Source organism: Camellia sinensis, chromosome 7 (assembly GCF_055761805.1).
Source record: "Camellia sinensis isolate YWXY chromosome 7, ASM5576180v1, whole genome shotgun sequence".
Taxonomy (NCBI): Eukaryota; Viridiplantae; Streptophyta; class Magnoliopsida; order Ericales; family Theaceae; genus Camellia; species Camellia sinensis.
In genome coordinates, this window is record NC_138967.1 from 70,454,209 (window position 1) to 70,466,612 (window position 12,404).

At 41.9% G+C, this 12,404-nt stretch overlaps 1 protein-coding gene across 15 annotated transcripts in view; it reads right to left on the bottom strand.

Moving 5' to 3' along the window:
- The window catches only part of LOC114301175 (5'-3' exonuclease family protein), a 92,416-nt gene that overhangs the window by 32,324 nt on the left and 47,688 nt on the right, over nt 1-12,404 (bottom strand). For all 15 annotated transcript variants that reach the window (XR_014335474.1, XR_014335473.1, XR_014335472.1 and 12 more), the window contains one exon: nt 10,388-10,497. Coding sequence is in view for 12 of the 15 variants with exons in the window: in XM_082878182.1 (XP_082734308.1) it covers nt 10,388-10,497 (110 nt within the window). In the remaining 3 variants the exon portion in view is untranslated. The remainder of the gene's footprint in view (nt 1-10,387; nt 10,498-12,404) is intronic.

Sequence of the window (12,404 nt, forward strand, 5' to 3'; positions counted from 1 at the left end):
GGTGGAAATACATAATGGGTGTTTGGGAAGTTGCTATTTTATCAGGCTATTTTAGTTTGACTATTTTAATAGGCTAAAATTTTTGTGTTTGGGAAGATAGTTTGATTTTTTGGTAGTTGGATGTGATGTTTGTGAGAGAAAAAATGAAATGATTTTGGATTTGATGTGACATTTTGTCTTATTCGCTATTTTATCCTATTTCGTCATTTTGAGGATTTTAACCCAAAAAGCCAAAAAAAGCTTTTGCCAAACACCCCCATAATCTAATGAATTGAATGAGGGAAAAGTGTACGTCAAGGACAAAGACAGACAGAAAGTTACTTAGATACAAGAGATTACTCCTGATCATCCATTGCTATCTTCTTGTTCTGATGAGAGTACAAGTAACTCTGAAACCCTTATTCCTCCTGAGTATACTGATCTTGATATTCCTATTGCTCAACGAAAAGGTGTGAGGTCTTGTACTAAAGATCTCATTTCTAACTCTGTGTCCTACTCTAATTTGTCTTTTTCTTATAAAGCCTTTGTGTCCAAAGTTTCTTCTGTTAGTATACCAAATCATTTTCAGGATGCTCCTGCTACACCTGAGTGGAAACATGCCATGATAGAAGAAATGAAAGCACTTTGTAAAAATGACACTTGAGAATTAACTAAGTTACCTAATGGCAGAAGACCTGTGCGATGCAAATGGGTGTATACTGTGAAGCACAAAGCGGATGGTTCAATTGAGCGTTACAAGGCTCGACTAGTGACAAAGGGCTTTACTCAGACTTATGGAGTAGACTATCAAGAGACCTTTGCACTAGTGGCTAAGATAAATTCAGTCAAAGTACTTCTCTCTCTTGCAGCTAATCTGGATTGGCCACTTCATCAATTTCATGTAAAAAATGATTTCTTACATGGTGATCTAGAAGAAGAGGTGTATATGGACATCCCTCCTGGCTTTGAGAACCATCAAACAAAAGGTAGAGTATGCAGACTTCGAAAGTCATTATATAGTTTCAAACAATCTCCAAGGACTTGGTTTGAGAGATTCACTCAAGCTATGGTCAAATATGGCTTCAAACAGAGTCAGGTTGATCACACTTTGTTTGTGAAGCATTCCTCACATGGTAAGACTACAGCTCTCATTGTTTATATGAGTGACATAATGCTTACAAGAGATGATAATGAGGAAATACCCCGATTGAAGAAATATTTGGCAAGCGAATTTGAAAAATAAAATAAAACAAACTTGGGGAATCTGAAGTATTTCCTAAATATTAAGGTTACCCAATCCAAGGATGGAATTTTCATCTGTTGGAGGAAATATGTTCTTGACTTGTTGAAAGAAACCGGAATGCTTTGGAGTAAAGCTTGTGATACACCATTAGAGCCAAACCAAAAACTTAGTGATTATAGTGGGGGAACTATTGTTGATAGGGGGAGTTATCAAAGACTAGTGGATAAACTCATTTACTTATCTCATTCTCGTCCTAACATTGCCATGGCAGTTAGTGTGGTTAACCAATTCATGCATGCTCCTCATGAGAAACACTTGGTTGCAGTAATGTGCATCCGTAGATACTTAAAATCTTCTCCAGGAAAGGGTCTCTATTTTTCCAAACATGATCATCTTCGGGTGGAAGTTTATACTATTGCTGATCAGGTAGGATCAGTAACTGATAGAAGGTCCACTTCTGGTTATTGTACCTTTATTAGTGGTAATTTGGTTACTTCGAAGAGTAAGAAACAGCATGTAGTCGCCCGGTCTAGTGTAGAGGCCGAGTTTAAAGCCATGGCACCAGGTGTATGTAAACTCTTGCGGATCAAGTTGTTACTAAGTGGTCTCGGGATTAGTCATACCAAGGTTGTTAAAATCGGGATCCTATGTGGGATCGTTGGAAGAGACACGTGGAATCAGATCGAGGATCGTAAGATTCTACTTTCAATGTAATATAAAATGAAAAATTATCGATAATGATAATATATGTTACGTAATTTTAAAAAGATTAAAGAAATATGATAAATTTGATATAATGCATCTTTTATGTTAACATTAATTAGAAGAGACATTTGAAAAAAGTGTTTATAGTCAAAAATTTTATATAGATATACGCATATACAAACATATATATAAGAAATAAATAATAACAAAAAAATTTGTTAGGATCGGGGTTGTAGTAGAATCGGGATCGTATGCAATTTTACACGATTTTATAAATAGGATTGTAGTAACTTTAAGATCTTACTAAATTTAAGATCCTAGTGTGATCTGGATCGTTTGACCCAACTAAAATCGTAGAATCGTAGAATCCTACGATCCGCATCAAAATTCTGATAACTATGAGTCATACTAATTCCATGTGACTATACTATGACAATAAGGCTGCTATTAACATAGCACACAATCCAATTCAGCATGACCGAACAAAACATGTGGAGATTGATCACCACTTCATTAAGAAGAAATTCACCAGTGGCACTATATGTACTATTGTGAAGTCCGATGAACAACTGACAAACATTCTCACCAAAGGAATTGGAAGCAAATATTCCATGATGTGTTTGTTAGCATATTATATTAAGTGATAGCATATGATATTCGCCGAAAGGCACACTAGGGTCTGTCTGTAATCACTGTAATCATTTTATGCACTCAGGGATAGCACTCAGGGATCATCTTGTAAATTACATTTCTTGTAAACCCTAATCTTCTTTTATAAATAGGGGATGATATTCTATCATTCCCCAAGCTGGTTACCCAAGCTTCATGGTATCAGAGCTACACCTCTAGGGTTAGGGTTCAAAACCGTACCTAGTTGGATCATCTGCTTCGTCGATCTTCAGCCACCGTCGTCACTCCGCTTCGTCTTCATCAGCCGCTTCGTCTTCATCAGCCGATTGGATCATCTGCTTCGTCTTCGTTGATCTCCTGCTTCGTCGATCTCCTCAGGTCCTCAGCTCGTCTTCGTCTTCTCCTCAGCTCGTCGATCTCATCGCCCTCGTCGTCCTCAGCTCCTCTGTCGTCTCCGTCACTCGTCGCCCTCAGCTTCGTCACTCGTCGTCCCTCGTCGTCCTCACTGTGGTATGATACTCTAGTATATCTATAAATATATATATATATATATATATACTGATATATATATAAATAGCCTGATATATATATATTTATATATAAATATATGTATATATCCTGATATCTACATAAATCAATCAAAAAAAAAAAAAAATCAATATAAAAAAACAAAAAAAAAACAAAAACAAAAAAAAAAAAAACAAAAAAAAAAACAAAAAACAAAAAAAAAACAAAAAAAAACAAAAATGGTTTCTTAATTTTGTTATATCTTTATAGTGGTCATTGTGCCTGTTATATCACTACCACCTTCCAGGTTTGTGATTGCTCCTAGTTGTGTTGCGGGTTCGGTAGTATTGTATCCATGACAGATTCCACCAGTGTGTCCCCTTCTTCTCAAACACCAAAGAGTGAGAGTCCCATTCTACCTACTGCCATGATTGAGAATCCCAACCCTAGTCTGAAAATCACCACCTCTCTATTTAATGGTCAGAACTACCTAGCATGGTCCCAAAGTTTGACTATGTTTTTGAAGAGCAGAGGGAAGATGGGATATGTTGATGGCAGGATACAAGCCCCTAGTACCACTGACTCAAGTTATGAACAATGGGAGATTACCAACTCTTTAATTATGAGTTGGCTTATCCATTCGATGGTTCCAGAACTTGGTGAGGGCTACTTGTCTATGGAGACTGCCCAGGATGTTTGGGAGGCTGTGGCTGTTACCTATTCCCGCAAAGGGAATTTTTCACAGGCATTTGAGTTGCGCCGCTCTATTGAGAGCACACTTCAGGGGGAGCAAACTGTTCTTCAGTACTTCACTTTCCTCACCAACGGCTGGAAACGCCTTGATCACCTGGAAGACTATAAGCCCGTTTGCCCTACTGATTCTGTCGGGTACAAGAAGTTCATCGCACGGGAACGGGTCTTTAAATTTTTGGCCGGCCTAAATGTGGAGTATGATCCAGTTAGGGGTCGAGTTCTGAGTATGGATACTCTTCCTTCACTTCAGGAGGCATTTTCCTATGTACAAAATGAGGAGAGTCGCCGGTCTGCTATGATGTCCCCTGTCTCTACTGACCGTTCCGCATTACTGTCTACTCCTCGAGATGGCCTCAGCCTGCCTCATCCGTCTGCTGCTAAGGAGTCTGTATTTTGTGATTATTGCAAGAAGCCGCGGCATACTCGTGAGACGTGTTGGAAGCTTCATGGGACTCCATCCGGGGGTCGCAGTGATCGGTCTGGTTCTCGAGGAGGTCGGTCAGGTCAATCTAGGGGACGTGGTTCCTATTCCCGGGCTCATCAGTCTAGTGCCGTTGATACCCTTGATACTACTTCTACTTCTGTTACCCAAGCTTCTGACACTGAGCTGGAGGATGCTTTGCGCCAATTGTTGGACCGCCGATCTTCTACTGCTCTCAGTACCGCTTCCTCATCCTTTGCCCGCTCAGGTAACTTAGCATCTTCTCCTTGTGCTTTCCTGTGTCATACATCTTTGCCTTGGATTATTGATTCTGGTGCCTCAGATCATATGTCTGGCTCCGCTGATCTTTTCTCTGTCTATAAGCCCTCTTCAGGTCAGGACAAAGTTAGGATTGCCGATGGAACTGTTTCTTCCATTTCTGGCAAAGGTTTAGTCCAAGTCACTCCTACCATACATCTATCTTCTGTTCTCCATGTTCCCAAGTTTTCTGTTAATCTATTATCCTTAAGTCGTCTTACCCAGGATTTGAATTGTCGTGTGACGTTTTTTCCTGATCATTGTCTTTTTCAGGACCTTGTCACGGGGAGGACGATTGGCAGTGGTAGTGCAGCAAATGGTCTCTACTTCCTAGATCAACCGGACAAACTTGCTTATTCTTCCACCACGTCTTCTACTACCCCCGCTGATGTATGGCTGTGGCATCGGCGTCTTGGGCATCCCTCCTTTCATTTACTTAAGCATTTATTTCCTTCTAGTTTCGCCAATCATCATGTGTCTGACTTTCTTTGTGAGTCTTGTCAACTTGGAAAACAACATAGAGCTTCTTTTGCTCCCAGTTTGAATAAAAGCTTTGTTCCTTTTTCATTAATACATTCTGATGTTTGGGGTCCCTCTCGTGTTCTGTCTGTGAAAGGTCATCGCTGGTTTGTTACATTTATTGATGATTTTTCTCGTGCTACTTGGGTGTATCTCATGAAAGATAAAAGTGAGGTTTTCTCTGTGTTTCGCACTTTTCATAAGATGATTTGTACTCAGTTTGGGGCCACTATCAAAATCTTTCGTTCTGATAATGGCGGGGAATACATCGATTCTGGGTTAGGACAATATTTCTCTACTCATGGCATTATCCATCAGACCTCTTGCACCAATACCCCTCAACAAAATGGGGTGGCCGAACGCAAGAATCGGCATCTTCTTGACATGGCTCGGTGCATGTGTTTTTTTATGCATGTGCCTCGACCCTATTGGGGCGACGCTGTTCTCACCGCTGCCCATCTTATTAATCGTCTCCCTACCCAGGTCTTGGCCAAACAGGCTCCGCTTCACGTCCTCCTCGGTTCTCAGTCCTTGTTTTCTATTCCTCCTAAAATATTTGGTTGTGTCTGTTTTGTCCATAATCACTCTCCCTCTCGTGGTAAGTTGGACCCTCGCTCCCTCAAGTGTGTTTTCCTTGGTTACTCTCCTACTCAAAAGGGGTATAAATGTTACCACCCTTCGTCTCGTAAGTGGTTTGTGTCCATGGATGTCACTTTCTTTGAATCCCAGTCCTATTTCTTGTCCTCTCCGGTGTCACCGTCCTCATTTCCGGGGGAGCCTTGGTGTGAAGTGAGTCCTGTGCCTCCTATGGTGGAACCAGTTGTTCTTGCACCACCCTCTACTACTGTGCTTCCTATGGTGGAACCAGTTGTTCTTGAACCCCCCTCCTCTACTGGGACTATAGAACCCACTGTCACCAAGAATACGGACGGGCATGTTTATGTCCGGGACATAGACAGAAAACAAGTTAACTGGATACACGGGACCGTTTCTGCTACCCCACTGCCATCTCCTGCTTCTGATGAGAGTCGAGGTAACTTTGAATCTCTCGAGTCCATTGATCTTGATGTTCCTATTGCCAAGAGGAAGGGTGTGAGATCTTGTACTCAACATCCTATCTCACAGTTTGTATCATACTCTCATTTGTCATCCTCATAGAGCGTTTGTGTCCAATATTTCCTCTGTTAGCATTCCTAACCATTTTCAGGATGCTCTTGCTACCTCTGAATGGAAACTAGCCATGATTGAGGAAATGAAAGCACTTAGGAAGAATGGCACTTGGGAATTGACTGAGTTACCTCCGGGCAAACGACCTGTGGGATGTAAATGGGTATATACTGTGAAACACAAAGCAGATGGGTCTATTGAGCGTTACAAGGCAAGACTTGTGGCAAAAGGGTTTACTCAGACATATGGCATTGATTATCAGGAGACCTTCGCACCCGTGGCTAAAATGAATTCAGTCAGAATACTTCTCTCTCTAGCAGCTAATCTAGATTGGCCGCTTTATCAGTTTGATGTCAAGAATGCTTTTCTCCATGGTGACCTCGAAGAAGAAGTATATATGGACATTCCTCCGGGTTTTGAGGATCATCAAACAGAAGGCAAAGTATGCAAACTTCGGAAGTCATTATATGGTCTCAAACAGTCTCCAAGGGCTTGGTTTGAGAGATTCACTCAGGCTATGATTAAATATGGCTTCAAACAAAGTCAGGCAGATCACACATTGTTTGTGAAACATTCCTCACACGGTAAGACTACAGCACTTATTGTTTATGTAGATGACATAGTTCTTACAGGCAATGATAGTGGGGAAATACCTCTGTTGAAGAAATATTTAGCTAAAGAGTTTGAAATCAAAGACTTGGGCAGCTTGAAGTGTTTTCTGGGCATTGAAGTTGCTCGCTCTAAGGATGGGATATTTATCTCACAGAGAAAATATGTGCTTGACTTGTTGAAGGAAACTGGGATGCTTGGCTGCAAGGCATGTGCCACCCCCCTGGAACCCAATCAGAAATTAGGGGATGATGAAGGAGGAGAAGTTGTGGATAGGGAGAGCTATCAACGATTAGTGGGTAAGCTCATTTACCTCTCTCACTCCCGTCCTGATATTGCTGTTGCTGTCAGTATAGTTAGTCAGTTTATGCATGCTCCTCATCAGATTCACCTTGAGGCTGTAATGAGAATCTTGAGGTATTTGAAGTCTGCTCCTGGTAAGGGTCTGTATTTTTCAAAGTATGATCATCTTCGTGTAGAAGCCTATACAGATGCTGACTGGGCTGGGTCAGTAACTGATAGGAGATCAACTTCAGGGTATTGCACATTTGTTGGCGGCAACCTAGTTACTTGGAGGAGTAAGAAACAGAATGTGGTTGCCAGGTCAAGCGCAGAAGCTGAGTTTAGAGCTATGGCACAAGGTGTGTGTGAACTTTTATGGATCAAATTATTGTTGCGTGATCTAGGTATTGATCAGACGGACTCCATGCGGTTATACTGTGACAATAAGGCCGCCATCAACATCGCTCACAATCCAGTTCAACATGACAGGACAAAACATGTTGAGATTGATCGCCACTTCATTAAGGAGAAACTCACTAGTGGTATCATTTGTACTCCCTTTGTCCAGTCTGGTGAACAACTTGCTGACATTCTCACCAAGGGACTTGGGAATAAACCATTTCATGACATCGTAGGCAAGCTGGGCATGAGAGATATCTTCGCACCAGCTTGAGGGGGAGTGTTAGCATATTATATTAAGTGATAGCATATGATATTCGCCGAAAGGCACACTAGGGTCTGTCTGTAATCACTGTAATCATTTTATGCACTCAGGGATAGCACTCAGGGATCATCTTGTAAATTGCATTTCTTGTAAACCCTAATCTTCTTTTATAAATAGGGGATGATATTCTATCATTCCCCAAGCTGGTTACCCAAGCTTCAGTGTTTGGCAAGCTGGGCACGAGAGAGATCTTCGCACCAGCTTGAGGGGGAGTATTAGAATAATATCTTTGGTTATTGTGTATTGATTATTTTATTAGCTGTTATTTCCTTATTCTGTTATTTCCATATTTGTGCCTCCAAAGCTTCCATTGTAAGCTACCTATTATCAATATAAAAGGGGATGATTGTCTAATCATTCCCTAGGCTTTGTTCTCTCTTAACAAACAGTCTCATTATCCCATTGAATTTAAATTTGGTTGAAATTTATGTGCCAAACACACACACATAGACAAGGAGATAGAAAATGAGGCAGGCACCAAAAGGGCTTGGGGAAGGGGAAGGAAGGCGGCTAGGGAAGGGAGGGGAGATGTGATGGCGGGTGGAGTAAGGCAGAGGAATGCGACTAAGGATGGCTGAAGGAGAGGGATGTGTAGTGGAGGATGGGAAAGGCGGCGATGGTTGGCCACGACAGGGTGTTGTTCTCTCTCTCAAAATCCCACTCTCCCTATTCTCTGGCATTAGAATCTCTCTGTTAATTTGGTTCTTTTTTTTTTTGGGGGGGGGGGGGGGGGGGGGGGGCGCCTAACTATCCTAACACACATATTATTAGAAGGGCCAAATCAAGCAAGGCTCATTTTTTCCAAAATATGTTCCAGATAATTGAATTTTTTACTTCTAGTCATTACAATGAGTAGTGAATCACATGGTTCTGGATGGTTTTTGTCTCAACCATCGAAATAGTTCACTGCTAGATTGGCATCTTAAAGCCTCTTTTTAAGACTCCATTGACTAAATTTGTTTGAGGTTTTTTGTCAAATGCATAAAGAGCATTTCTTAGGGAAGGTCTCCAACGATCACACTCCAATAGCTGCAAGGGAATGGGCCATAAGATGGAGTGGAACTGCTGGAAGAGGAAGAGGACGAGGAAGAGGGAGGTGGTGGCTAACAGTGGGAAGCATAAGAGATAGGTGGTGGGTGGCAGTGGGGAGGAGGTCGGTGGTCAGAAGGAGACTGGAAAGAGTGATTTGGTCTTGTTTAGTGTATAAGCATAATAAGATGAGTGGTTTTGATTGGTTTTAAAAAATAAATAAATAATAATAATAATAATAATAATAATAATAATAATAAAAGCGTGTAAATTGTCAATTTTATCCTTGAAGAATGGTCACATGACTAGCACGTGACCATTTTCTTCCAAAAAAAATGAAACATCTGTAATTGATTGGACTAGAGTCTCACAAGAAAAGAAAAAAAATATTCAAGGTCAAAATCGAATCAATTAAAATTAGAGAGACCAAAATGACATAGAGGGCAAGTACAAGGACTACTTGCATAATTTTCCCTTATATATTTTAAGTTGATTAGATTATTTATAATGCACAACCTATGGGAACAGTTTTGTGATTAAAAAACAAATTATATTACAGTTTCCATGCAGGACTACAAATAAGATGTGCATTCCAATATTTTAATGAAAATAAAGGATACAACTTTGCCGATTAAAATAAATAAATAAAGAGAAAGATATAGCTTGAATATGGATAAAAGCACAAGCCTGATTCTACAAATTTTAAACTACATTAGAGGCTCCAAAACAGAATACCCCATCTTCAAAATGGGTATAGTTCTGAGGAAAGATAATCTACTTTCATTAAGCGATTTATTAGATAACTGAAAACAAATCATGTTGAATTATCCCTCTAAAATTGTGGTTATGGTAAAATATTGGTTTATTTAATCATCAAGGGCTCAAAAGCACATGAATTTTCATAACCAGAAATACAAAATTGAAGGCTAGTGATGCAGAATGTGCACACATGGAGATTTTGTATTTATTATTTATTTTCCTATTTTATTTATTTATTTTAAATTATAGTTTATTTAGAGTTTCACTTTGGTTAGGAGTTTAATTAATATTTATTTCCTATTTTATTAGAATTTGATTTCCTATTTTGAGTTAGGATGTTGACCCATAAATATTAGGTCATTGCTTTGTAATAGTTAGCTTGGATTCATATATTGAATGTCTAAAGGCTGTGGCCATTTGTGTCAGGGCTGTGGCCCTCTTCTCTCTTCCTCTCTCTCTAAAGCACTCTACATCAGCTAGTTATTCAACAACATAACATGACTAGTATACCCAACCAAGTTAACGAATATCTATCAAGATCTATCAGAATTTTTTTTGTAAATGAATCAAGTGGGTTGCAAAAATAGAATATAGATTTCTGTACATATGATTTCCATATAACAATGGGTTGCCCGGGATTTGAAAAGGTGACTAGCTGGTTCCTAAATGAAATAAGGAACCATATGATTTCAAGAAAAAAAAATTTATAGAAACGTCTTTCCTCGAAGAATTACAAAAGAACCTGGTATATTATCGGATCTGTCACCAACAAGTGACATTACATCAACAAACTGAGAAGGTTTCAGTGCTCCAAACTTCTCCGCAAAATCCTCCACTCCAAATGAGACCATCCTGAGAAGCAACACCAAACATTAGAAAGCCCCACAAATCGGTTATACATGGAAGTAGCAACTATTACGTTTTCAGTTTTCTGTTTATATTTACAAAAATTTTAAAAACTCAAATAAAAACTTGTTTGGTAAAATTTTTGATTTATAAATCAGTGGTCTCAGTTTATAAATTTGGGCAAAAAATGAAAACACAAAAAATGTGTTTCCATTTTGAGTTTTCAGTTTTTTTTTTTTTTTTACCACCCAACACTAGCCACCACTCGCCACCATTTTCCACCACCGTCTTCCGCCACCACTACCCACCACCCGCCACAATTTTCCACCACCACCCACCCCCCACCACCACCTGTCACCACCACTCACCACCCACCTGCCACCACCCGCCACTACCACCCACCTGCCACCCACTCGCCACCATCACCACCCACCCCTTGCCACCACCACCACCCACCACCCACCTGCCATCCACCACCCGCCACTACCACCCGCCACCTACTTGCCATCACCACTCACCACCCACCTACCACCACCACCAACCACCACCAACACCAACCACCCACCACCACCACCACCACAATCACCCACCTGCCACCTACCTACCACCACTACTCACCATCACCCACTCGCTACCACCCACCCACCCACCCACCTACCCACCACCACCCGCCATCCGCCACCCACTTGCCACCGCCACCACCCGCCGCCGCCGCCGCCGCCACCACTACCCACTCGCTACCACCCACCACCCGCCACCGTCACCCACCCAACCACCGTCACCACCCACCACCCACCCGCCACCACCCGCCATCCGCCACCCACCTGCCACAACCACCACCACCACCGCCGCCGCCACCCACTCGCCACCACCCACCACCCGCCACCCGCCACCGTCACCCACCCACCCACTACCACCACCTGCCACCTACCTGCCACCACAACCTACCCGCCACCACCCACCACCACCCGCCATCCGCCACTCACCTGCCACCACCACCTACCACCTGCCACCGCCACCGCCACCACCACCACCACCACCATCCACTCGCTACCACCCGCCACCATCACCCAACCACCTACTACCATCACCCACCACCAGCTACCCACCACCCACCGTCACCACTTTCCACCACCGTCTTTCGCCGCCACTTGCCACCACTTGCCATTTTTCACTCTTTTTTATATTTTTTAATTTTTTTAAACATTTTGTCAATTACCAAACACGTTTGTAGTTTATGTTTTTCTAAAAATAAACAAAAAATAAACAAAAATCAGTTTATAAAATTTTTGTAAATATAAACTGAAAACGTAAACGTTACCAAACACACACTTACGTTTTCAGTTTTCTGTTTATATTTACAAAAATTTAAAAAACTCAAATAAAAACTTGTTTGGTAAAATTTTTGATTTATAAATCAGTGGTCTCAGTTTATAAATTTGGCCAAAAAATGAAAACACAAAAAATGTGTTTTCATTTTGAGTTTTCAGTTTTTTTTTTTTTTACCACCCAACACTAGCCACCACCTGCCACTATTTTCCACCACCGTCTTCCGCCATCACCACCCACTCCCCACTACTACCACACACCAGCCACCTGCCATCCACCCGCCACCACTCACCAACCCCCACCACCATCCACTGCCCGCCACCACCGCCCGCCATCTTCTTGTCACCACCATTCACCACCCACCTGCCACCACCATCCACCACCTACCACCACCCACCCGCCGCCACCACCCACTACTCACCACCCATCCGCCATCCACCTACCACCACTACTACCCACTCGCTACCATCCGCTACCGTCACACACCCATCCACCCACCACCATCACCCGTCATCCGCCACCCACCCGCCGCCACCACCACCACCCACTCGCTACCACCTACCATCTGCCACCGTCACCCACCC